This window comes from Pagrus major, chromosome 2 (genome assembly GCF_040436345.1).
Source record: "Pagrus major chromosome 2, Pma_NU_1.0".
Classification (NCBI taxonomy): domain Eukaryota; kingdom Metazoa; phylum Chordata; class Actinopteri; order Spariformes; family Sparidae; genus Pagrus; species Pagrus major.
In genome coordinates, this window is record NC_133216.1 from 11116421 (window position 1) to 11144049 (window position 27629).

A 27629-nucleotide genomic window follows, 5' to 3' on the forward strand; every position below is an offset into this window, starting at 1 on the left:
AGTTCAGGTAATATGTTTGTGGAGAAAGAGGTCAAAAAAGGTCTGATGAAAGCTCTACAGTGTGCTTTAAACCATGCAACATGTGCCACTTACGGACAGGCTCCGTCTTGAAGAACTCAGCAGGGCTGCTTTCTCCTTCACCCTTCCCGTTGATGGCTGACAACTTCACTTCGTAGCTGCTCTCTGGCTTCAGGCCTGTGATAGTCACCTCGTTGATGGAGCCTGTTACAATATATCAGAGCCAGTTCAATCCCCGTTGAGAACACCTTGATAATTTTGATTAGCGGTAAAACAAACACAGCCCCCGTTCAAACAATACATGCATAATTAATTCTGCGCAAGTAAACACTGATTAGCTCAATTCTCATTTCATTCCGACAATGTTTAAACAACAGATAAATCTATTTAGAGATGGTCTAAAAAGGTCTAAACCCAGAGACAGACAGAAACAGAAATACCTGACAGCTGTTTTAAAGCCGCCATCTTGAAGTGTGAAACCTAAATGTATGGATTACTGTTTGGATTGGGATTAGGAATACTTTACACACATCTTTAATCTGGCCTTTTTCCTATTTTATATAAAGTCATAAAAACATTATAATCAAAACGTATATGTTATGCATTAAATAAAACAAAACCTTCCACAACTCATTTTGTTTTGTTTTGTGTTCGTACCATCTTGGACTTCAAAGATCTTTTGGCCACTGTTGCCCCTTCCCTGGCCCTTCCACTCCGCTTTATATTTCAGGACAGGAACACCTCCAGTGGATTCGGGCTCCTCAAACAGGATCTGTGCTGTGGTGGAGAAGGGTCTCACCTCGCTGACGGATGGAGCTGATGGCACCTCTGGTAAAGGGAGGAAACGCAATGCGATTACAACAAAAAAAGCGTAAGCTTGCAGCACGCCAACGCTGTCAGACTCCATTGTTCCATTACACTATCAGGCGAGCTCGCAGCTCCTCATAGACCCAAAATGCATCTGAAAACTGCTTCAGCTTTGAAAGAAATCTATGATTTGTGACGTGAATGCGGTTTCTCAGGCACTGAATGCTGCATGGTCTTGACATCATTTCAAAGAAGAAAAACAGCGGCAGGAAAAGCATCCAAAAACTCCTCTGCTTTAGTACAAGCTGATCCCAAGTCAGCCTTAAACGGTGATAATTGCACAAAGAAAAACCACAGAAAAAAAGAGAGCTGCTTGTTTTGATTTGGAAGCTGGAGAGAAGGATTTAGATGCATTCAAACACCTTGCAGCCGCGGCTAAGCTCAACCTTATGTTCCACTGTAATGTAAATATCCTACAAATGTAAACAGCTGGTGTTAAAGGAGGTGCAATCAGACACATCTGTGACTATGATTCTCTTAATCTTAGATTTACTAAGAAAATGTCTGACCTGTAGTGTGCACAATTAACTGACGATTAATTCCTCATTTACATTAGTTATTAAGTTTAATGATCAAAACAAGCAAATGTTGGTTCGCCCACCGCTGCGCTCTCTATTATAGAGAAAATAACTATATTTAAACTAGTTAAACCACTGAAATTGAACATATTGTGTCCATTTACTGGCGGCTGCTGTGACTTCACACAGTCTGGTGTGAGCACAGTTCTGTATTGAATCACTTTGATCTTTGAAATGAAAAGGCACACTGTGATTACTGTGGTCGCCCATGATCCGCTCCAAGGGAAGAATGTGGTGTTTTCAATTCATTTGCTTCTGATTGTGGCTTAAGAGTGGCATTATCTCTCTGCTCTCTGTTCCATTTGTCTAATGTGCTGCTGAATATACTGTACAGTCTATGGTGTCAGCTGGTGGTGAAGTGATGCAACTTTGATCAATTGTCTTTTAATTCATAATGCACACATAATCAAACCTTTGACATGCACGCATGTGATATATACTGTTCAGTGTTTCAAGTGAACATCCAGAGGGAATGTACATAAATTATGTGATGTTGGTTACATCGCCTTTTCATCTAAACGTATCATCCATCTAAACAAACACTGCTCTGTGTAATCTCACATCGTGGCAGATGTTTTAGTCTAATGTGTTTTGAACATGGGTGAAAAATCTCTTCCTGAAGCCCAGAGCCTGGCACTTTTCTTCAAATTTAATTTGTGCGCTTCAATGAAATTATTATTAATTTGTTATTACTAAAATAAATGTGCTAAGCATTTATTGAAAATGTACACCCTACATCAGACTTATTCCTGTCATCAATAATCCATCAAATGTTGATCATGCTGAAGAGTGGGACAGAAATAACTTCAAAGCACCCAAGCACAATGAGCCACAACTGACCAGCCTGAATGAGCAGGAACTCCTTGGACTCTGTACCCATCTCATTTGAAGCGGTGCAGTTATAGCTCCCAAAGTCATTTTCAGAGTCGGGGGTTATCTGGAAGAAGAGAGAAAATAAAAAAGGAAGCAAATATATGAAGGGCAGTGTACCAAAACAGATGAACAAACTTGTGTGTCAAACAGGCGGAAGGTGACCTTTTCATTCGTCCATTAGAGTAGCCCATTTTTATTTGTTGCTGTGAGCTTTCCTGCTGCTGAATTATTCATCAGATTTTTTTTTTTCCACAATAGAGCTGAAAGAAAACCCTTCACTTCAAGTCTGTGCTCATGAAATCTTGATGACATAAGGGGCACATGTGTGTGATGAGTGTGTGAGCGTGTGTGTGTGTGTGTGTGTGTGTGTGTGTGTGTGTGTGTGTGTGTGTGTGTGTGTGTGTGTGTGTGTGTGTGTGTGTGTTTTTTATTTCATGGACTGTAAATCGTGGTGTGTGTGTGCGTGGGTGTGTGTATACCTGAAGGTAGCTGGATGATGGAGTTCTGAAGATCTTAATGTTGGTGGTGTTGGAGTTAGGCAGCTGCAGTCCGTCTCTCAGCCACACAATGGATATGTCACTGGGATGAGCCTTGACCTCACAGCTGATATTGACAGCATTTCCCTCCCAGGTATACACTGCCACTGAGCCATGGATCTTAGGAGCATCTAGCAAAAAAAAAAAAAAAAAAATTTAACAGTGTTTCCCCTCTGAGAGGATGTTCAAACAGGAAATTCAACTAGTTATGGATATAAAATGAATCCTTGGCCCAAACTTTTTTATCAAAGGGATCCCTTTAGGAAAGTAAATGTATTCATTAAGGACTTATCACAGTCCTGTGGTTGCAGTCACAACCACCAAACATAAGACAATGGCAGCAAAAGGTGAATGAGGGGTTTGTTATGGAAAAGTTCACAGCAATACATCTGAAAATGAGAACTTTTTTGAATATATGCTTACCATAGATATGAGCAATGTGATTGTTGAAGAATTTGTTATTTTTCTGTTGTTTTTTCTTTGGTCATTGGTTATTATCCACATGTCTATAATCCCTGAAGTTGCTGTTCTTGAGCAATGCCGTTAAATAATGGCAGAATATAATGACCTCATAGTGAAGTTGACCTATGACCTTTTGGATATAACTTCATCATTATTCTATTAGACATTTGTGTAAAATTGTGTCATAATTATCATATGAATTGTTGAGCAATGGCCAAAAATCTGTTTTGAAAACATAATGATATAATAATAATAAAAAAAAGAAGCAAACAATGATAGATTTTGTGCTTTTAACAGTGCCTTTTTTTGTTTTGCTAATTTTCTTCATGTGGCCTGTCTTCTACCTGGTCACCATGATGAAGAGGTATAGCAGAGGTGGCAGTTGACAACACCTCAACCTGCTGGATTGTCCTCCTGGATCCACATTGGTCACATATATTTTATAATCTACTTGTATCAGAAATGTAGTTATGGTAATCTGTATATTCTGTGATTTTGTTGGTCTCTTCTGTAGAAGCGACATCTATTACATGTGTGTCCGTCCTGGGAGTGGATCCCTCCTCTGTGGCTCTTCCTGAAGTTTCTTCCAATTTGTTTTTCCTTACTTGAATCGACTGCAAAGTCCCCTGAGACACTGCGACTTGTGATGTATGTGATGAAGAAATACTTATTTTCTCCATTAAAAAGGTGGGTGACTAGCAACCTGTTGTGAAGCCACTTTGTCAACAGCATACTCATTTTTTTAGACCTAAACACTTACATCCAGAGTGAAGGAAATACTCACAGCGGACCTCCAGATTTGCCGTCTGTTCATCCTCTCCAATGGCGCTGCGTGCTGAGCAGAGGTACTGACCGGCGTCTGTATAGTTGACATACTTGAAAGTGAGGGAGGACACACGAGCATCACTCCTCACCACTACAATTCCATCCAGACTCTAAATGAGAGCAGAAAATAGCTTGGTTTAGGAAAAAACAACAACAAACAGACCATTCACATTGGTTATTTTCCATTTGCACAGTTACATCAACGAGCACATTTCTGCAGAGATGTGTGACCTAAAGGAAATGAAAAAGAAAAAGCTGAAGAAAGGCCGCCTTTAATGAGCAAAACAGACATTACATTAACGTAAAATGCAGCACACTCTGCTCTGTGAAGATGTGGAAACATAAGGACACAGTTGACAGTACAGGGGAGCTTTTCAATAATTGATGACAGAAAGCACCAGAAACGATCTCGAGCTTTTCACACGAAGAGCTTAGCAACTGGCGAAATACGCTGATGCATGGCGCCAGACAGCAGCATTACCTTACATGCCACGCTTGCACTTTTATCTTGAAGACACTCGGGGCTTAGTGTCATCGCACACAATAAGAGTTTTTCTAGAAGTTAATAACGTGTTGATTTGTGGGCTGGTAAGTTGCGATGCTCACTGAACCCACACTCTGCACATGCCCTAGTTTCAGAGATGAAGGGCACATGCCAAGTCACATTGCATTTGAAACCAGGGAAATAACAACAGACAGCTGGCTAATGAGATGTGTAAATGACCTTGCTGCTCTGGAGATACCTGGTTTCATTAACTTGATATGCAGAGTTACAACATCCGACTATAAGTGGCTTCCTGACCTTCAGGGTCAACAGCTCCTCTGTTGTTGTTGATACTGCTGCTGTCATGTGACACTAAACTGTGGGTGTTTTATTTCAGACAGACCACATTTCTCCTTGCGAAGAAGCATTTTCTCCATCAGGATATTATTAATTAATCATGTAGAATGTAGATTTTAAAGAAAGCTTAATTTTACATCACAAGAGGCTTGGTTCTCCTCAATTTAGTGTAGGGAGTTTTGAGAGTTTATCAAAACTGCTAATGGCATAGTAAATGTCTTCTAGATGATTTTCCTCTGAACACAACAGATCTCAAACTTTTATGGATTTTGTGTTTTCATAAAGTACTCTTTTACAGAGTGAGCTTTCGTGTTTTTGTGAATTGCTCCTTCATCAAGGTGCAGCAGAACTGAATATCTAAGCCTCCGTATTGGTTGCTTTCATGGCTTTGATCCAAGCTGCCGGCTAAACAATGGCACGGATGCTTTTACACATATTGAATTAGGGCCCAGTTCTGGGCAGCCATGTAAGAGAAACCCTCGTTAGTTTGTATTCAAATTCAATAGACAAAGCATGTCTGGGGCATTCATTATGCATAGCGGGTAGCAGGACCAGGGAGACACTTACATAACACACTACCCTTTTATTCTGACCCCTGTGCAGAAAGCATTCTGCCTCAACCCCCGTGGTACTGCTTCTGACTCCCGCCTCTGTGCAGCATGCCACACCATGTGCAGCCATGTTAGTCAGTAGTATGCTTCAATACTGAGTCCTCTTTAATTTTGTGCCCCTGCTCACTGGAGAATGCAGCATCAGAGAGTAAAAGCCAGAACAACATATGGACAGTTTCTCAGAGGCTACAGCCACTCATTCCCTATATGAGCCCATAATGAATATATAGTGGAGGAAAATTATGTGTTCACTGCAATTTAATATCGTGATTCATTAATGTTTTATAACAATGGATTTTCAGTATGAATGCATAATGCACCACGGTGGTTGTCTGTTGGAGAAATCCTTCATTATTTGTTGGCTTTACTGCCTTCAAGAAACAGATACAAAACCACGTTACATGTGTGGAAACCTCCGTGTAAAAAAACCCTGTTATAAAACAGATGGGAGGAGAAAATAAAGACTCTCAGACAGAATCCCTTCTAATAAATCAAACCGAAGTGACAGCAGAGCTCTCCAACAGCTTCTTCAGCTTTAGCAGCAGAAGAGAGAGACACTGCTGGAACATCAGAGCATAAAATCGAGAATTCACTGAGGACATGTTAAACTCATGTCTCACCAAATCTTTACTGGTCCAGCATACAAATGTACCTTCCCCCTGAATGTACCTTCCCCTCCGCCGCCTTCTCAAATGAACACTCAGCTGCCTACGCATTTGCAACAAACATGCTCAGCATGCTCATACTCCTCCTCCGTGTGGTTTGTAATGGGATATCTTGCCGAGACACACTGATCAACTCAGAGTGCAGGTGGACTTTAAAACCATATCATTATGTCAGAAAGTGAAATTATTATCGCCTGATCCATTTCTGTAAAGCAAAGCACTCACAAACTGAAACCGCAAATGTGCTGCAAATGTGCTGCTGAGATATAACCTGACACACATCAGTTCAGTAAAATATGGCTCATAAAATAAACTAGCATGACAACACTGTTTTTAAGCAATGTGTCTGTTCTTGTCTTAGAGAAAAGAAGCACTTGCTTTGGATTATCTTTATCCTTCTTGAAAAACTTAGCAGCTTATAACTAGGATACATTTTATACTGTTTGGGCTTTTTGAGGCAGCTGATCAGTAATCCAAATATTCAAAAATAAAAGAAAGTGAAGGTTAAAATCAAGGTTAAAGTGTATGGCAAACCTAAACTAAAATATCCAATGCTACGTTCTTCAACAGCTTATCAAAGCTGATGCACAAAAATGTATGCGCCAGCACGTTTAATTCACAGTTCAATACAAACCGAGTAATTACTGTCAGCATGTGCTTGATGAGAAAGGCTCTTCCTCACCTCCTGTCGTGAAAAGTGTCTGACAAAGTTTTGCATTCACAGGTGTTAATTATGAATGCATGTCAGGTGTCAATATTTAGTGACTGCAGGAAGCAGTGAATGTAAAAAATACCCATTCTCAAAACTATCACACAGGAGGAGTCAAAGGAAAAGACCAAATCGCTTGATGTACAGAGCTCCCTGTGGTTTATTAATAAAACAGAAAGGCTATTTGAGGAACCAAATGATCTAAAAATATGGATTCACTTCCTGTTAAATGGCACAAAACTATAAATAAATATGGCAACCCTAATATGTGATCCTGCAACTGAAACGGTGATGGGCTGATCATCGTGAGAGCGAACTTCCTGTTCATCTGAAAGCCAAAAATATGAATCTGAATCAGCCCTGTCCTATAAAATGGTGCTCTAACCCCAGAGTTTACAAAGTGGTATTTCTCACCAATTTTCTCACATATGTAAAACACATTCAATAGTGCAGAAAGTTGCAAAAAAGCTTATGTGGGCAGCTCTTTCTTTTGCCAATTTCCACTTTCTTTCATGAACAGTCTCTGGCTCTGCTGCACAAAGACATCTTTCATTTTCTCCTGCATACATATTCATTCATCTTCGGTCCGATAAATTAGAACTATAGATAACTAGGAGCACGTCAAAAACATGTTGAAGTTATAATTAAGAACTGGCAGTGGACTGAGTCAGATGTGGAGATGTGGGTGTGAGGACAGAAAGTTTTACCTCAACAAAATCAGTTTTTCTTTGAGAGAAAACCAGTTGATAAAATGCATGTAACAGAGCATAAAATCTATAAATTACAAACAATAAGTAATTATAAAAATCAGATTCGAGCAGGCAGTGGTCTTGTATTGACTTATTTGCTCGCAGGCTAGGTTAATTGTCTGCGAAAAAACCCCCCCAAAAAAAACAAGCTGAAGCAGGCTGCTGCATGTTAAGTTTACATGGAAACCAAACAAGTAAAAACACAGACAGACAGACAAGCTCTGGCCTATTTGGCTTCTGCATCTTTCTCAGGGTTTATCCTCTCCCTGAGCCTTATTTGATCAGAAATTTTGATCTGCATCCATCCAGAATTGAATTAGACTCCCCTGACTTGAAAGATGGATGGGTTGTAGAAAAAAGTCATGCATTTAGAATACCTTGTGTTGCTCGGGCCGAGTCCATGATGCCTGCAGAGGACAGAGACACAACAACAAACAAAAAGGCAGAGCAGTTCTTAGAAGGCAATCCTTATCCAGGCAAAGCTGGGAGGCTGCACATTGCATGCAAGTATTAGGTATCCAGTTTACTTTCCGTACATCAATAGTCCCTGAGCTGAATGTCTTGTGTTTTGCTAAAAGTCTACAGACACAATAATAGGTGTGCTTTGGATTTCCCCTTCTGGAGAAGCCTTATAATGTGGCACAAGGGGTTTTCTAATAAAGGTGTATTTCTGGGGGGATATTTATGGGTCATTTCTGTACTACACACTGGAACAACTATGCTTCTAGCACCAAAAGAAGTCTGTTGGCATCATGATAGTGCAAATGCTTACAGATAAGAAGGTTATTGGTTTATCAGGAAGAGGTGACTCCATTACAGTGCAACAGCAGATATCTGTCGGTCTGTTTGGCAAAAGTAGTGCAGCAATTACTGACTCACAATCCAGTTTTGAGGCTTAAAGCAATAATGAGAACGTAAAACTCAATGAAACTGAATTTACTCTAGCACTGTTCTGTCTGTCCTACATCAAGGAACAACAGTAAGTACATGAGTCATCAAGTCATTGAACAACACTGGCTGTGTTGCTCAATAAGCAATGAGGGGTTTAGAAGAAGCAATTTTGCTGCAGCTCTTCCCGAGCCCCACGTCAGACCAGCAAATAAATCTTTGCCTACAGGTGGCCTGTGTTAATGTGGAGTCATTTTGCAAGTCAGATGAGCTGCTCTGAATGCTAACAGCACTTGTAGTACGGTCTCATACGCAGCAGGTTGTTCTTCATTGTTATGCTTTCATTGTATTCAAAGGCTAAAAAAGACAAGAATGTAAATTGCATAAAGAGTTTCATTCTTTAAAAAAGTTATGATGGCACCTCTCTGTCACTGCACACATTCACTGCAGATTCAGAAACTGCTCTAGTAGTGCAGTTTCTAGAACATTATACAGTATGTTGCTAGAAAAAAAAACTAAAAGCGCAATTTACTCAATTTCTGAGTGGGATCAATGTGAGTTTTACAGTTCATCATGTTATTTAGAGCTTTGAGCAAATGAAGAGACATGTCTCCAGATAAACAAATGATTATCATAATCACGTTGGTCGTTTCTCCCTCCCAACTGACTACAGAATTATTTAACATCATGACAGATAAAATCAAAACTCTGAATAACAAACAAAGACTTTGAACTGTACTAGACGACATGTCAAGTTAATTCACAGTGACACTGAAAAGCCCAACTCGACAAGACAAACAAAGTTTTTTGACGAGCATGCTCTATGGATTTTCATGATGCTGAGGAGAAAATGTTAAGCATGACAATGGGATGTGATGGCCCCACATAGTGACGAAGTGATGAAGCGTAACAAGCAAAATGATAAACAGCTATTTCATCAGGTGCAACGGCAAGAAAATGTCAAGTAAATGAAAGCAATCTGCTGGAATAATTGGAGGGCGAAAAAGTGAATCAAACCATCAATGAGTTCACATCTCGAATCGCCGTCTCATTTTATCCGCTCAATTAGTAATTAATGCAGGTGGCTTATAAATAACAAAGAACATATGGTGCACTTGAATTTAAGCACCTTATATCACCCACAAACCTGATTCACCATTTACTATCAAAACAAGCTAAATGAGGAAAGAAGAGGAGACGATGAAGCACTTACCGATAAATCATAAGCAAAGTTGCTGTAATGAAATTTCACTGTGTTCTTAAAAGCTTTGCAAGTCCTCTACTGTCACAGTAAAACACACCGTGCACCCTACATCGTTAACAACAGCAGTCGGCTGCATATCACCGCTGTGCCGGGAAAGAGCGGCAGTCCAATTAAAACAGGCAACCTAATAGTCTGGAACATCACCAGCTCATCCACATGCTCGTCTGCAGCGTTGCTTCTGCAGTAAGTGAGCTGACAAGTATCGCATTCATATCTGTGACAGGTGTTTGTTTAAGACAAAAGGACGATGAACAACAGCAGATGCGAGCACGCAAAACGGAAGGCGCCAAAAACAATCACTTCCCCGAGCAAACGCGCAGAACAATGTGGCGCCGCTTCCCTTGGGACTTATCATTTTTCCAGCCCATTGTTATTCCCTTCCACAGAGAATTATCCTTGCTCTTTATTCCGACATGAATTGTAATGTCAGCGTGAAGAGGGCAACGCAGAGAGAGAGAGAGAGAAGACATACTAACACAAATACACTAAACACATAAATGTACAGAACCCTGGCGGTGTTTCATCCACTGGTGATGCCTGACTGAAAGCGATGATTATGCCTATTGTCATCGTCCTGTGTCATTAACTGCTGAGCCTCATAACCTCTGCCTGTAACATCACAGAAAAATGACTTGTATTTTAGTAAAGGAACTCATACATCACCCCACTACTCAGCAAGCAGGCATGCTGTTGTGACTGAGCAGTCTTTTGTGCTTAGAGAAAACAATGCTCTCTCTGCACTGGCACGCAACTCTTCAAGCATTGCTCCGTTTCAGATGCCCTGCCCGAACGGCTGCCACACAACATTAATTACACATTTTCTTTAAGCATCTCATTACTTATTAAATAATCGTGACTTTCTTTTTTCAGGTCTTTGATTTCTAATTGGCAATCTGGACGTTAGAGAGAGCAGGCCTCAAAAAGCGCATTTATGTCTTAAAACTTAAATTTTCTCTACAAAAACAGATGGATTAGAGACTTAAAATATCATCAACCTATCAACTACAAACTTTAATGTGCTTTTAAGTTTAATAATTAGTCCTATTTCACTCCAGTTTCCCTCTGTATAGTTCAAAATATTTCTAGATAATTACAGCTCGGAAACTCCGTGCATCAAGCAAAATGTTTAATATGTATTCAAATAAGCAAAACATTCATTATGTAGATAATGTACAAAGCATGGATAAATGCTTCATTTACATTTTCAGTTATTAAACAGACACACTTATCTGGAGCGACTGAAAGCGAATGCATTCAAAGGACTGAAATGCCACACGTAAAGATGATGGAAGTTTTAAAATAAATATATAAACACTTAACTTTAATAGCCGTATAAACAAAAACAAAACCTTATGGGGATGAGTAGTAATTTGAATTTGAAACACAATTCCAAGCAGCATACACCCACGACTGTACAACATATTTGAACATACTGCTTCTTTTCTATTGTACGATACAGTAATCTCCCTCAATCCTCTCATTGTGCACCCCTTTACTCACAGTTATCACAGAATGCTTTTGTCTGGCGACACTAAAGATTGTGTGTAGGAGGTTGTTCAGAATGAATTTGTTTCTCCCCATGTTAACCTTTTAACACCAAAGACCACGGTAAAAAGGAAATGGAGTCTAACGAAGCCAGACAAGATTCCCTTTGGGAACAAACCCGACAATGAGCAGCTAATCTGTCACAGAACATCGGCTGTGACGTAGACAGTCTTACATGAATAAAACACGGTGTGTGAAACTGTTCTCTAATCCTGGTCTTTCTTCTTAAACATTATATGTAATTCAATATCTTGAGCTACATAATCTGCAGCATAGTTCCCACTTGGCACCCTTGGCTCTCAATTCCTTTTATGTTTACAATAACTGAAAGGTTGAAAATTATAGAGGGTATAAATGTCAGCTTAAAGGTACCCTGTGGAGTTCTGCAGGTGATGCAGGTGATGCGATTCGCATTCCCTGCCAATCGTTTGACGCTATTCCACTGATCTACAGGTGGCGGCAACTGCAGGGAAGAAGAAGACCGCCAGCAAGTAAACATGGATTTAAACAATCGGCTTAGCAAATATTTTATGAAGAGGGAAATACATTCAGCACATTTGTAAGACCTCAACAATGCACACCATGTGTTTTGTTGAGCAGCACTAAATATAAACAGAAACTTTGCTTGTTTTTACAAGAATACTCCACAGGGCAGCTTTAATAACTAAACAGATGTTTTTGTTGGGTTGTGTAAGGCTTTAGTCTAGCTTTAGAAGTAAACTAAAAGACAATACACTACCATTCAAAAGTTTGTAATCTCCTGCCACAAAACTTGTTTCAATACAGTCAGATGGCTGAGAGGACTACTCTGTATTTATGAATAGTCCTTTATGCTTTGAAGGTTGTAGAAAGTCCAATTTACAAATAGGTGTTATTTTGTATTCAGAGTTTGCAAAAAAAAAAAGAAAAAAGAGAGATGTTTTGTACCTGGAAAACAAAAAGCTGCACAGCAGTTCAACCAGACTGATGAGTGAAAGGTCATAAAGAGACAAAAATACCTCTGAGCAACACTTAAGAATATAAGAAATCACAAGTAACTGGTAAAAGAAAGTGGAAGCTTTGTGTAAAAATCTGTGCAGGTTTTAACAGAAACAGGTTCCTGATTCACGGTCAAGCGCACAAAAATACCTACAACAAGCTGGTGTTAAAAGGTTAAGTGTGTTGCTTTAGCAAATATATTCTTCAAACTTCAAAATGGAAATAGAAGGAAAGTTAGTCGGGTTAGTATAACTAATATATCAGCTGAACATACTATGGGCTGATAAATCACAGTTTGAACCTATTCAATGTAACCACTGAGTAGACTGCACATGGCATAAAGAAAAACAAATCCTCAAGGGTCACTTACACTTTTCTGGACTGGAAAACAAATTCAAGATCGAAGGGTACTTGTCAGAAAAAATGGTTACAACTGTATTTTCCCGTTATGCAACGACTGAATGGAAGTTTTAATGATTTAATTCTTCTTTTTTGGGGTCAAGACTAAAACGTAACTAGAATGGCACTCAGTAGAGTCCCAACAGCCCCCTTTAATTTAATCAAGTCTATATTTAAATCTGCTAGATATGGATTTGTATTAGGATCTGCATCAAACTGTACTCACTCATAGATACCAGTCACCTAAATATGCTTGATTTTATTAATCAAGATCCATGCATTATTCCCTCAGAAATTATGTGGAAACACGCCCTATCTTGCAATATTAAAGACAGTGAGAGGAAATTCCAGTATCTGTCCCTATATCCACACAAAAAGTTGGTCTATTCTGGGCCGAGACACATCCTCCATCCAAGTTTTGTGGAAATCCGTTGGGTAGTTTTTGTGTAATCCTGCTGACAAACCAACCAACCAACAAACGCACACAGTCCTTGGCGGAGGTAATAATGCATTTGGTGTCTGAATCATATTGTTTTTGTCCATGCATTAAAATAGCCGTTAATGTTGGAAAGAAGAAACACATCAATATGACAGGTAATTCCAAACTTTTTAAAGGTAGTGTATGTATGTACAAATGCTTTCTGACGTTTTTTGGAGTATTGAAAATGAAAATATGTTATTGTCAGAGTGAAGTTTTTGTAAAGCTTTGACTATTACACACATTAATCCTCCTCTCTTATGCTGCTGAATTTCCCGTCTAAGAGTAAACAAACCATCACTGATATGTGTGGTGAATAACTGAATGAGAATAAAATGTTTTTATGATCAAAAGGCTCTGTATAATAAAGTCAAATGTACAGTACTACTCAAACAAGAAATGAAAGCAGCTAACCAACTAGGTCAACCAAAGAACTGACCCACATATTTAAATCTACTGCTAATTTATTCTGTCTATTCATCTCCACCACACATCTTAAATGGCACAGTGTAAATCTGGACTGGTTCTCTAACCAGTACAAACCTCTAACATCAGTATGTCCTGCACTTGACATCCTTTTATAGTTTGTTCAAAATTGAGCAGTAAATTAACAGCTGCATTTTTTAAATTTATTTTTTCAATTCACCATGTCCACCCCAAACGAATGTTGTTTCACTTGTCACACCTGTCCTGGATGAAATACAGCTGTTATGATGATTACAGATAGCATGACAGACGGACACTAGATGAACAAACAGAACAAAACGATTAAACAATTAGCAGCCGTTACCCCACGCATTCATTAGAGCCCCGCCATGGAAATCATTTCCCTTGCTGATGGCCAGAACTATGAAGGAAAATCTAAGCAATATGCCTCTAAACTCCACAGTCAGTCAGTAAGGCTGCTAATCATTTCTTTGAAGACAGCTGTGAAGAGATGCCACAGATCATGAAGCAGACTGCAGACTAAGGTGCAAAACACGCTGCCACCACAGCACAGCTGTGCGTCACATGACATGTGTCACGTGACATGCCATGGTGCAGCACGTCAGCAGGATGACACGGTGCAGAAAATGGGTGGGGAATGCATGTTTTGACTGCCTGTTTTCTTGCTAATAAAAGCCTGTGTGCGTTTTTAATTTTCTCAGCATCCACCTGCAGAGTCAGTCCTCACACCTACAGTAAAGCTGGCCAGGAAATATCTTTTATGACCTATAATGGTGAGACTGTGGGATGCAGCGCTCTGACTGTGACTCTAACCCTCTGAAAAGTCTCTCCGTTATGTTAGTCAATCCGTTGTGACAGCTTCAACACCACAAAAGAAGACACTGGCAGGAAATGGAGGTGCAGCAGCTGGGTGGTGTGTTCCTAGCTGCTTCTCAGGGGACATCTACACCAGATAACAAGACAGACTTGAAAACTGTTGCCGGGCGGTGGGTCTATGTACGCGTCTGGCCACTGTGGGTGTGTGGGCTTGTAAAGAAAATAACAGACCTGTCGTGACGTGCGTCATGTGGTGGTAGCGTGTTTTGCACTTGATGTGATTCTCCACTCAAAACCTATTTTTGAGTATCAAACACTCAGCCCTGTAGGCTTGACAGGTGGCTGGGAAACATTTATACCTCCTATCGTGGAGCTCAGTGGCTGTAGTCCACTGTAGTCAGTTACGATGAGTTCAACAGTGATCAGTTTTCACAGTTGGAGAAATGCCCATTAAACCTTTGCTTGCAGCATATTCCACATCTCCACTGCCCTCCTCCATGATCAGTTAGTCCCAAACACTCATATTCTCATTTTTGTCCTCAGGGGGTGAGTGTTTCATCGTCAAAAGACAGATTTTAAGTGGAGTCCTTTTACCCTCAATTTTCAAGTCATACTGACATAAATGTTAGACAATCTACAGTACTATGGAGATGACAGACAGACTGAGCTGGGCTTGAATCAGGCAACCTCATGCTGTGATGGAAAGTTTGAAATGATCAGGCAACAGCGACACAGAAATGGCGTTTCCCTTTTATTACGTTATTAACCAAATTTTTCATCTGATCTCGTGAGATGAGCTCCACACGCTTCCCATCACAAGATCAGTGAAGTTTGTCGGCTATATTTGGGAAGCATGCAACAGTCGAATCAATTTCATGAGATCATTCCTTGGGGTTTTCAAGAAACAGCTGGGAAATTTTCAATAAAAAAGGGGATTATTTGATTTCAGTTGAGGGTTTTGTCAAATCTGGAGGCATACTTTGCAACACTACTCCAGTACATTTCTGTGCCACGCAGATTTCATACCTGATAGATCCTGTTTAGATGTGCCTGTAGGAAGAAAATGTAGTGCATGTAATGGACTGGCTCCAGAATTCCTCCATGAACTAAAGTATCTCTCTGAAGCATTTTTCCCCCTCATTACCTCTCAACTGTAGCAAGACACCAAGACCTTGAAAAACCATGAGCCATGTGGGCAATAGATGTACGAGAATACCAATCAGGTATTCATAGTTTTTGATGGTTTGCACATGTAATATTGAAGAAGACATTACCAAAAGCATATAGTATCATGATGTAATGGTAGGTCAAAAGTTAGCCAAAACAAATTTAAAAGATGGTCGCAGAATATCCCAAGATAAAGATAATAAATTATAACATTCTAATATAAAAACTTTTCAATCACCAGCATGACCAGAATAATGATAACAGTGATTGAAAATGCTAAACAAACACTTGATCACTCAAGTGCTCAGTCTAGCAAACGCTGTACAATAAGAAGCAGACAAAGTTTAATTATTGCCTCAAATTGCATGCTTATTTTGGGAATGTTATAATTGGGTTTCTGATGCAGATTTTCTTGACATTTGGGAAAACTCAAGTCAGATCTGAGTGTGCTCCACACTACTGGCTGAGTTTCGCTGAGCTAATTACATGAGATCCGCTGGGCCATCTCCAAGGAGCTGCTAATTTAGGGGAAATAATCAGTGCTACAGAAAACTTGTTGAGTGTTTCGCCATGGAACTGCAGACGTCCCCCCACCTGCACATGATCAATATCCCTCCTGAATTTAGGTTAAAGGTATTCAATTCCTCTCCTTTAGACTCCAGCGTCCTGCAGGTTTGTGTTTCTCCCTGGGGGTTTCTAGCCAGTGTGTCCCAATTTCACATCACATACTCATGCATTATTAAGTGTACTGTAAGAAAGTTAGTGTAAAAGAAATTAACGTTTTTCATTTTTCATTTTGCACATACAGGAACTGATTCATGAGATTTACTGATATCAGCCAAACTGCAACTTTAGAAATATATCACCAATTTCCAATCAAGAAGTACCACAAAGTTCAAGTTTTCATGGGTTTATTTCTATATTAATTTTATAATTTGTCGCCAGAGACAATAAATACATTTCTTTTTAAGAATCTACTAAGTGGTTTATGTATGTAATTTTTTATGTATACAGTGCAGCTGGGACATAGATAATATCAGTCTACTTTGCACCAGGTGTGGTTCATTAATTCCAAAAAAAATTCTTGTATCACCCTTGCCCTCGAGTACTTAAGATTTTGATATTCAGCTTCTACGGTCATCCATATTACTTTAATTATTTTACCTGCTCTCCTTCAGTGAAGACGCGCTCACCGTAGCTCCAGCTGATGGTGGGAGTTGGATCTCCTGATGCTTCGCAAGTCAGAGTTACCTGCTCCTCCTTCTCTGAAGTGCTCTTATTTACAATGTATGTGATCTTCGGTTTGACTGTAAACACAAAAACAAAGTCATCACAACCACTCTGGCATAACAAGACAGCCAGGTGGTTTGGTAGGACAAGTACAATAAGCAAAAGAGCAATTCCGTGGATTTGGGATGAGTTCAAAGGGAGGATGAGGATCAGTAGCTTGACAGGTGAGTGGGATTCTTCTGGCAGCAAAACTGTATTTAAGCTTTCCAGTCGCAGCAGCAGCAAAGTTGTGATAACCATGTGTGGAGCAAAACTTAATTCACGTAATAATGTATTTATCTCAAAGGAGCTGGTCCTCATTTTTGTTTACAGTTGAGAGAGCTGTCACGTTACAGTACACCTAAGCTACCCTAAAAGCGCAGCAGGGGGCCACAGCTGCGACATGAGCAGAGCGAAGCAAATTGAAGTGCTACATTTGAAGTGTGAGGTTGCGCTTTCATATTTTTCATTACACTCCACGAAGGGTCGAGCATGGATCGAGCAATACATTTGCTAAATGTAAGCCTATTCAATATTTAACATATAATTTACAGTTTTTAGCAAAGAGAAAACAATCGTAACCTTGAATTAAAATGCTGTTATCTCAACCAGTAATTAGCAAATAAACAAAGGAACAGCTGCGTTGTAATTCTGTCATTTCTAAATTAAAAGTATTTGAACATGGAACAATTTGTATTCGCACTTAGGGTTGTCACAAACCGACCGGCAGGGTTGTGATCAGAGCTGATTATCATTGTTTAAATGGATTGTATCAGCTGTGTTAACCCTGATCCATTTTCTGAACCTTTGTTATCATTAAAACACTAGAACCATTTTGTAGGATTAAGCATTGTGAGTGATAGGACCAGAAAAGGGCAGAAACAAATGAACAGTGTACAGCACTTTCAATAACAGTAACCACACTGACGATGTGTGTCACCAAGTGAAGTGAGCGGAGCTGCTTTGGGTATTTTGCAGGTGCACAAAGCCCCTGAAAAGCTTCTGCTGCTGTCGAACAACTGAATTTTTAAACGTCAGTATTTTGTTCATGCTGGAGAGACAGAGATGAGAGAAAGATCCTGCATAAACCTCACTGCCACTACAGCTGCACACTGACACTCAGCCTTTTCTCCAAAGATGTCGATGCATAATACATTTTCTGAGTTCAAGTATTCAGTGCTCAAACAATTTGCTTTCCTAATTTCAATGTCGCCTTATTCAAAGGCTCTGGAAATCTATTTCCTCAATCAGACTTTGAGGTCACATGAACACAAAATCTTGGAAGAACAGAATAGAACAGTATTCATTATTTCACATGATGGATGTCTGCATTTTTTTATTTTTTTTTTGTCTGTTCTACTCGCTGGTTTGAAGTGGGGGAGGTTAATCAGTTCGAGAATACTGTTGTCACATACTTCACCATGTTCACTAGCACCATGTTGGTAGCACTGTCAATCAAAACCCACACAATCCCGATGAAGGTTTTGAATGTTAAAATCTGAACAAACACTACCTAATAACCTCATTCAGACAGCACTCCTCTGTAATTCAGCACATTGTTCTGGATGGCATCTCTACCTTTGGGACTAACAAGACATGGTGTGTAATAAACGTAGACATTCGGCTGGACAAAGCTGAAAGAGAAAGCCAAAAGCCTCGCCTGGGGGGAACAGAGGGAGAGAGCTCTATCTCAGAATCATAACTCCACATGAAACACATGCTGATATCATTCAGCGTGACTTACATTTATTCTTTATCTCGGACGAATAAACGTCCATAAATCCACTTACAACCATACAATCATAGTTGTCTGTACATACATGGGTACACTGTTAACATGAACTGCTCACAGCTAATTCTGCATACTTCCAAATTTTGCATTAAAAGTAAAATGGACAAAATGGAAACAACTATTGTCTAAAAAACACAGGGCTTGAAGACAATACCAGTGCATGCAGCAGCTGCCATTACAACAACCCATTTGAGTCAGTTTTTGTTTCCTTCATTATATTGGTCCCTTGTTTGTGTTGTTTCCACCTATCAGATTAAAAGGTGCTATACTGTATGTAAGTTTGTAACACCAAAGTTAGGCTTACAATTGCATGCTTCTATTTCTGGCATTTTTTTCTTTGCTGACGAACGTGGTACCTTGCCTTCTAGGCAAGTCTACTTCATCATCCTCTCATGTTGGACTGAGGGCAGACTAGAGGCTACAAAGTGTGTAATTACAAGACAGGACGGACAGAGGCTAGCTGGTTAGCATGCTAACTTCAGTAGACATCTCTGCAACACAACTCATAGACGTCTTTGACATGACGTCACTTATTTCTTCAAACTGTTGATTATTTGAGTTAATTTTTAATTGTTTTAAACGAACCATTTTTAACTCACCCCATTTTCACATAAAAAATAAAAACTATGAAAACGGAAAAAATAAGCGGTAGAAGGTAGAAGAAGAAACTGGTCTTCATGCAAAAAAAACAAAGATATGCTGCAGACACAATTGAATTACAGGAGGACTGGTGAGTTCCCAAGAAAAAGTAGGTAATTGTGCCTATAATTATTACTAGAGTTGGGTTCATATGCTGTGAAATCACCCTACCTCCCCTAGAAAAATTAATCCAATCTGAATGTGCCTTCTTTTCTGAATCTCATCTTTAATTGTTGCTCGATTATTGAATGTTCTAGAGAAGCATTTTCAGGGGCTGCACTGTGCAGCTACAGTATAAGATGTAAGAAAATATAAATATCTGATCAGACTTGGTATTGAAACGCAGTCAGTAATCAAGGACTTCAATAAGGGAAAAAAAAAACTTGAAAACACATATACACATTTATAAAGCTTTCATATACGGAAGAGGGAGCTTACCAGGAAAGGCACGATTGAAGCTTTTTCCACATTGATGTTAAGACACCAAAGCTTTGGGAGTGCAAGAAAATCCTCGAGATAATGAGGTAAATCTTGGTAAAGAGGTAAACAATGTGCTATAAAAGCTGCCTTCAGAAATGTTATGGTAATTGTTTAACAGTGAGCTCTAAAGGAACTTGGCCCTGACCACCTCTGTTGTTTGGGACAATAAACTGCACCACCTAACTCATTGTAAATTTAATTGACAGGAAGACTGCATGAACTGATATTGTGACTGAAATTATGAGTGTCGTACGTGACAAAATAAAGACAACAACCTTGTGGGCATGAGCAAAAAAAAAAAAAGATCTCAAAGAGTTCAGCTGAGCTCATCCCACTTGTCCAGTTCTTTAAATCCTTAAGCTTCAGCTTTACATGAAACAACTACAACCCACACTGAAACAACACCTCATCTCGTATCCCTCAGAAAACAGACACATAACTATACTATTGTTCCTCCCCACCTACACATGCTTATACCTCATTCCCACACACTTGGAACATTTTATATTGTCACTTTAGTTCATGTTTGTACAGTATGTATAGAAAACGTTCTGCCTTACCAAACACTCTCAGACTGAGTTCCTGATCGCTTTCCCCAGCCTTGTTCTTGGCAATGCAGGTGTACTCTCCTTCATCCAGCTTGGCAACATCCATTATTGTCATTTCTGAGCCATCTTCATTAAAGCTGTACTTCTCTCCTGCCTCCAGAACCACTTCGTTCCTGCGGAAAACATTAGCGTTCAACATTATATCTGTCCAACCAAACCAATTTCAAACATCATTTTTAAAATGCACCTTGTTGCAATCTTTTCTTTAATGGATTCCCTGACAAGAAACAGTTCTTTAGGTCTTGAGAAAATAGCAGTATATTTTAGCTACTTGAATGACAAAGTGAAAGAGATCAAGCGATGAAGTGTCGTATTGAAATAAGAGATGAAAGCCCAATAATCTCAGAGCAGAAAATGTTTTCAGAAAATGACAGTGATGATGATCTTCTGCGAGCCTTTTGACATTTGGTTTTAAGACTCTATTTCAACAAAAATGCCTCATGTATTTTCACTCTGTCCTAGTGGAGTAAATTGTTTGTCACCATTGGCAGCCACGTAAAGGAGATAATATTCCCTGGCCTCTGACCAGGGTGCGAAATTAGCACCCACCACCCGCCAAATGCAGGTGATTTTGTGAAGTGAATTTGCTCAATGTGCAGCCACGGTGGCGGTAAATAAAAGTAGCCTAACAGAGATCTTTGTGACATTCAACAACACAGACTGAATCGTGAGTCTGCTTGTTTCACTCGCACAGAAAAACAATGTGCCGCTATGTTGCAGAGGTTAAGAGGTCTGCAGAAGGAAAAAAAAACTTCCAGGAGGAGACAGGCCGAAGAGCAGAAAGTGGAGAAAAACAGACAATGGACAGCCCTGTGATCATGATAATTTACAAGGAAACAAGCCAGACAATGTTCTGTTCTGTGTGTTGTTAAATAGCTTCAGATGCCAGACAGAGAATAAAATAGTTTTATCATTTGGACTAAAACCTAAAATTGGAAGCCATAACAGACCACAAATTATCCAAATGCCACATCCAGGTAAGAAGGATAGCACAGGAGGATACGGCTGCCATGAAGGCACTAGTTGGAAAACAATGAGCAGACTGTTCACAACACTGATTGCCATGTTCCCCATGTTCAATGTAATTCCTGCACTGCTGCTGTTATTGTAATGGAACGTTGCATCATGTGCCATCTAACATTTTTATTCAGAAGTTTTATATTTTTTGCTTCACTCTAACAACCTTGTATAATGAGAAAACTAACTGTTGTTACTGTCTGTAAATTGTTTCAAAGTTTCCGCTTCCCCACACTGATGCAAAAAATAAAGTTTCCAGTGATTATCTTAACCACATATTACTCTAGTGATGAAATAAATCCCTGCCATAACTGCTTTAAGTTTTAAGTTTTAAGTCAAGTACTTAAATTGGAAATAGACAACGTTTTTGATTTAACTTATTATTCTGAAGTAAAAACTGATTGCACAGGGTAATAGCTGTAGAAAAATGACACCATCGGCATATAGATTCCTCCCCTTAAAACCTCGCTTTCACTATGCTATTTGATCTGCCACTGAGCTGGATTCTTCCTGGAAAAAAAAAGGACGAAATACAGCACAAAGGAAGCACGTCTGCCATTACGCAACCGAAACGGGAGGAGGCATTGTGTCAAAGTCTGTTCCCCCGCTGATATGCGTTTACCCCTTACCACTGGGACACGAAGAGGTTCAAAATGTATTTAGTTCTTTCAACTAGATCAGTAAGTTACAAAACCTGCCTAAAGTCAAATTGGGATTCTTACGGTTGTTTTTGTTTTTGAACAGCAGCCAGACCACTAATGGTAGCCATGTTGCTAACACTTTCATTTCAACAGCAGCACCAACAAAAATACCAAAGGGAAAAGATTGGAGTGGTGAAAGTTGAAGATGTCCATTTCCACTTTAATTCTTTGTATTTTTCTGATCAAGCATCTGATAAATAATGTCTACTTATATTACTCATAATCATAATACACATTTTGCGTTTTAACATTTTGATAGCTCTAAGCAGTCACTGTCAAGTGTTAAGTAGTTTGGATGAGCGGTTCTCAGGAAAGCTGCAAGCAGTAATATCAGAGGCCAAGCAATTGAAAGCAATCAACAGGCACTCGACTAGTTATGAAATAAAGCAGCCTATATTTGCTTGAATATTGCAGATCTTGTTTCATTATTTTTCACATGCCGCTACACACTGCAGGTTCAAACAATTTGAGTGGCAGGTAGATTTTGGAATCAAGATTGACAAATAGTTGATCCCTGTCTCTGACTGTCTGTGATCGCTCAAAAGACAGTGCTCAATATATAACAGGTACCGTCTAAGTGTACAAGTCTAAAAATGATCTCAAGTGCAACAACAAAAAAATGAAGGCCACCAGTATTTCCTGGGCTGTTTGCACCCTCCCCCAACCTAAGCTGTCGACACAGCTAACTGCTGTCTTGGAAACAAGATGAACAGGAACAGTTTAACAAAGCAGGAGCCTATCAATGGCTGTATTCAGATACACAGAATAATGTGGCTATTGATGACACCCCAGTCTTCAGGTTTCACTGTTTACATGCACCTCTGATACCCTGTGATTAAGTATCCTGTTGCAATGAATAAGCCAGTTAGTAGAATATCCCAGAGTGCCTGGCGTCCACTTTGGCCTCCAGTTTGATGGAGGTGAACTGGTGCACATGGGCCAACACCATTCTTGAAAAAAAAAACTTGTAAAAGCTGGCTAGAAAACAAACCTCATTTACTTTATTTTTGCCCAGCTCTGGACAGGATATTCAGTCCAAAAAATGATACATTTTACTTATAATATTTATATATTTATGAGTAGTATAAATAATGTTATATAATAATGTAAATAATTCAAGTTCAATGTTTCAATGGTGAGTAAAATTACACTTTTTATGCAGTCCCTCTGTATTATAGAAACAAAGAACCTTCACAACGCAGAAATATAATGAGCTATAATGAATTTCACACTCAATTCTTATTACTTATGTAGGAGGAAAGTGATTCTATGAAACGAGGCACTTTAGAAACTTGTGTAGTACAAATGGGGAAATCTTAACATGTGGGAGAAACATTTTCTCATTTTAAGATATTAGCCTACATATGGCTGGTACCCACACAGCTTTTTATTTCTAATTAGTCCTGTCTCTTTAGTCTGTTGCTGCCAATGCAAGCCTCAGCATATCTCCCAATAACTGTATTTTGTTGCCTCGGGTCCAGTTATTCTGAACAAAGACAATAGTTGACAAAAGTTGAATCAAATCTAGTGTAATCCACTCACTATGTGCTGACAACCATTTGCACTGTTTACAACAGTTGGTGCTACCACCGTTTCACACTCAATTTTAGCCACACTAGCAGAATGATTCTCTGTCTGTTGGTCAGTCCACCAGACTGAAATATCTCAACAACTATTGGATGGATTGCCGTGAAATTCGGTACAGACATGCGTGATTCACAGAAGATGAATTGTATTGACATTTGTGATCCTCTGACTTTTCTTCTACTGCCACCAGCTAGTTGACATTTTTGGTTCAGAATAAAATGTCTTTATGACTATTGGATGGATTGCCATGAAATTTAGTGCAGACATTCATGTCCCCTCAGGGTGAACTGTAATGACTTAAGGGATCCTTTAACTTTTTACAACTTTGATTCAAAATGGATGGGACATTGTGGTTCTTCTCACTTTGCGTGTTGCGGGCATTTAATTCATTAGTGTGAGTGTAAAATGACAAAAAACAATAGGGTTGATCAGTTTGGACATTAAATATTGTGTCCTTGTACTGTATTCAATTCCATTGCATTCTGTTTTATTCACATTTAGTATGTTAAAACGCTCATATAAGAATGTGAATGTGGTAAAAATAATCATGTTAGCATTGTCATAGTGAGCGTGTGTGTTAGCATGTTGATATAAGCACAAAGCATCACTATGCCCAAGTACACAGCCTCGTACAGCTGCTAGCATAGCTCATCTTTTTCTCTAGACAATATCTTATGCCAAAATAATAATTTAAAGGCTGATACAATAATGTTTAAACCTTATAGACAGATTATAAATGTCTAGAATTACCGCCTTGCAGTTGTATGCCTCAGCGAAACAGTTAAGTCTGCTGTTACTGAGCTATGGTGTTAAATAATGGACAGAACATGTTTTGCAGAACATTATGACGTGACAGTGAAGTTGACCTTTGACCTTCTGGATATAAAATGTCATCACTTCATCATTTCATCCTTTCATCCAAACTGTGTCAAAATCATCGAATTAATTGTTGCGTAATTGCCAATAATGTGTTTTGTGAGGTCACAGCACACTTTGAATCAGTTCATCTTTGAGTCCAAGTGACATTTGTGCCAAATTTGAAGAAATTCCCTAAAGGCGTTCTTCGGATATCGCATTATCACAAGAATGGGACGGAGGGCGATATTCCAGCATCTGACAAGTGCTGCTTCAAATAATGAAAGCATTTGTCTCCCCAGTTGCTAGCAGAGTTTTACCTTGTCCAGGTCACCATGGGTTCAGGATAGCCATCAACAGCACAAGTCAACATGGCAGGCTGCCCAACATCTGCTGTAGCGTTCACCTCTGACTGCCATACCCTGATCGTCGGGAGCACTGAGACACAGAGGGATGGATAAATAATGTAACAGATAGAGAGAAAAATAAATTGGTAGATAGATACATACATAGGCAGCGAGTCACATAGACAGATAGGAGGGAAAACAGAGACAGACGCAGTGACAAATTCAGAACACTTATTTTAAGCACACTCATTTGCTAGGCTCAGAAGTTGCAGGAAACAGACTTCATTAACATGGAGTATCTTTGATACACGGTTGCTCTGGGCAACTGTTTCCACATTGATGCTGAGCCTGGTCGCCTCTAAGGATCGACAGCTTATTTGAGCATAGTGGGACACCTGCCACACAAAAACATGCATACGGGAACAAAAATGAAAGCAGAAAGGGGATGAGGGAGAGAGGGCTGCTAACCGTTCACGACGACCTTGATGACCCGCAGATCAATCTCGCCGCGGGCCATGAGGCGACCCTCGCAGGTATACGAGCCTTCATCTGTCTTCTTTATGCCACGGATCTGAAGGTGATTGTTGCTCAGAACCTTAAACCGAACTGAAAGGAAACAGAAGATAAATGCATCGTCAGGTGGGCTTTATATTTGACAAGTTTAATCTAGGCACAAGTCACTCACTTTAAGTGTTTGATGGTAACAGCTGCTGTTGTGCATCAGGAGCTTTACATAGTGATGTAATGAAACAGTATATATAAAGAAAATTGTTCCCTGAATTAGTCAACCATGGAAAATATTCACTTTTATATATCTGGGTGACAACTTATCAACACACTGATGTCTGAGTGAGTCACTAATATCTTATATCTCAATTTCATTACAAATTTAATGTTAAATTTATGCATTTTCTTCGAGCTCCATTAGTCCAAGGAATATGCAATATTTTTGTCTGTCTGGGGGACTCCATTACATAAAAAAAACAAGTGACAATGCAGCAGATTATATGTAATTTCCACTTCATCGAATTCGTATCAGTGAGCATGCCACTAGCTCCAGAAAAGAGGAATATGGCCAAAGCCCACAAGAGCCCCCTCAGTTTGAGATGAAATGTGAACCGAATAAATTTAATCATGTAGTAATTCAAAATACTATTACAACCCACACATGAGCTGGTGTTATTATTTTTTCAGTGAGCAATACCAGTGGTACCATACACATTACGATATTGCTCAGTGTCAGGGGTGAATAACAGAGCATCAATTGTGTTTTTAAATTCAAAACCAAATTAATTTTTCCTTTCAAAGCACAGGGTAAAGCCTGGAGGAGAGTGGCGACAAAAGCAGGGCATCAACAAAGTCTCAGACACTGGTAAACTACCGTGCCCGTGGCTGAGCTTATGTCCAGTGCATTTTACAGTAAATCAATCATATTTTCAGTTTTAGTTTTAGTTTAATTTGTTTGAAAATAGGCTTTAGGTTGGTTGTCCTAACAGTTTATCCTCAAATTTTACCTTAATAAACTGCAATACTGCAGTGATACTCTAGGTAAATCTGAGGTAAATCTAAAGTTCAAGCCAGTCTACATTCTTAATATATCTACAAACTTCCGACAGCAATTTTGACATTTGACAGCAATACAGCAAAGAGCACAAAATATTTGGTAATGACAGCTTTTTGATTCTTTTGATTCTTTCTAATATGATGGACTTCAAAGGGATTTTATGCAAAATAACTGTGCAAACTAGACCATGCAAATTAAATATAAACATATCTAAAACTATTCATATTCATTAGTTATTGTTTGTCAGAGTCGGAGTTGAATAAAACATTAACAACTCAGGGATATCAAGAATGTGCCGAGTTAAAAACAGATGACAGGAAATAATCACCAAATCAAGTGAAATAGAGGCTGTTCAGAGAACTCTTACCATCTTTTTCCATCTGTATTTTCGCCCCTTTATATTTCCAGAGGACAGTGGGAGGAGGCGAACTGACGACGTCACAAATAATGTTGGCATTGTCTCCTTCGTTAAACTCTTGGGGTGAGGGTGCATTTGTGAAGGTGATTTTTTCTGGAATATAAACATGCAAAACACTTTTACTCATTTGAATTAAAGTATGGATCTTATCAAAACTCCATCTTCTTCACTTAGTTTGTCCGTAGGGAAGGAATACAATTTATTCACTGTTACAGATACAATCATTTGTTAAGCATATTTTTAAAATATTGTTCCACATGCAACAGGATATCTTCAGGCAAGCAATTTCCCTGCAAATTTACTGTAAAAAAAAGATCCAACTGGGAGAATGGTTGTTAATTTTACTAATCACAACACTTAAATCCAAAAGAAATCAAATTCTGAAGCCCAATAACTACAATGGACTACCTACCTACCTCTGACTACAATGAAAATCAAATTTGCTTTATTTTACACCAACCGTTTTTTTCACTCAAAAGAAGCTCCCTGGACTCACAATTAAAAAAACGAACAAATTGGTTTACTAGTTTGCTGGGAGCTCTACTTAGCAAGCGATGAAGCCCTAATGTTACCTTACATCTCCAAACTGCTTACTTTGCAAAGCAGCTGGATTTGCAAGATACCATGATCGTGTGA

The 27629-nt window shown here is 39.2% G+C and overlaps 1 protein-coding gene across 1 annotated transcript in view; it reads right to left on the minus strand.

The window, feature by feature from the left end:
- LOC141014438 (neural cell adhesion molecule 1-like) overlaps positions 1 to 27629 on the minus strand; it is an 83329-nt gene that overhangs the window by 17178 nt on the left and 38522 nt on the right. The window contains exons 4-15 of the mRNA XM_073488242.1: positions 26943 to 27086; positions 25480 to 25617; positions 24985 to 25102; positions 20457 to 20617; positions 16881 to 17023; positions 15576 to 15599; positions 8112 to 8141; positions 4119 to 4269; positions 2816 to 3003; positions 2304 to 2400; positions 676 to 846; positions 94 to 222 (exon numbers count right to left, since the gene is read on the minus strand). Of these exons, the coding sequence (XP_073344343.1) occupies positions 94 to 222; positions 676 to 846; positions 2304 to 2400; positions 2816 to 3003; positions 4119 to 4269; positions 8112 to 8141; positions 15576 to 15599; positions 16881 to 17023; positions 20457 to 20617; positions 24985 to 25102; positions 25480 to 25617; positions 26943 to 27086 (1494 nt within the window). The remainder of the gene's footprint in view (positions 1 to 93; positions 223 to 675; positions 847 to 2303; positions 2401 to 2815; positions 3004 to 4118; positions 4270 to 8111; positions 8142 to 15575; positions 15600 to 16880; positions 17024 to 20456; positions 20618 to 24984; positions 25103 to 25479; positions 25618 to 26942; positions 27087 to 27629) is intronic.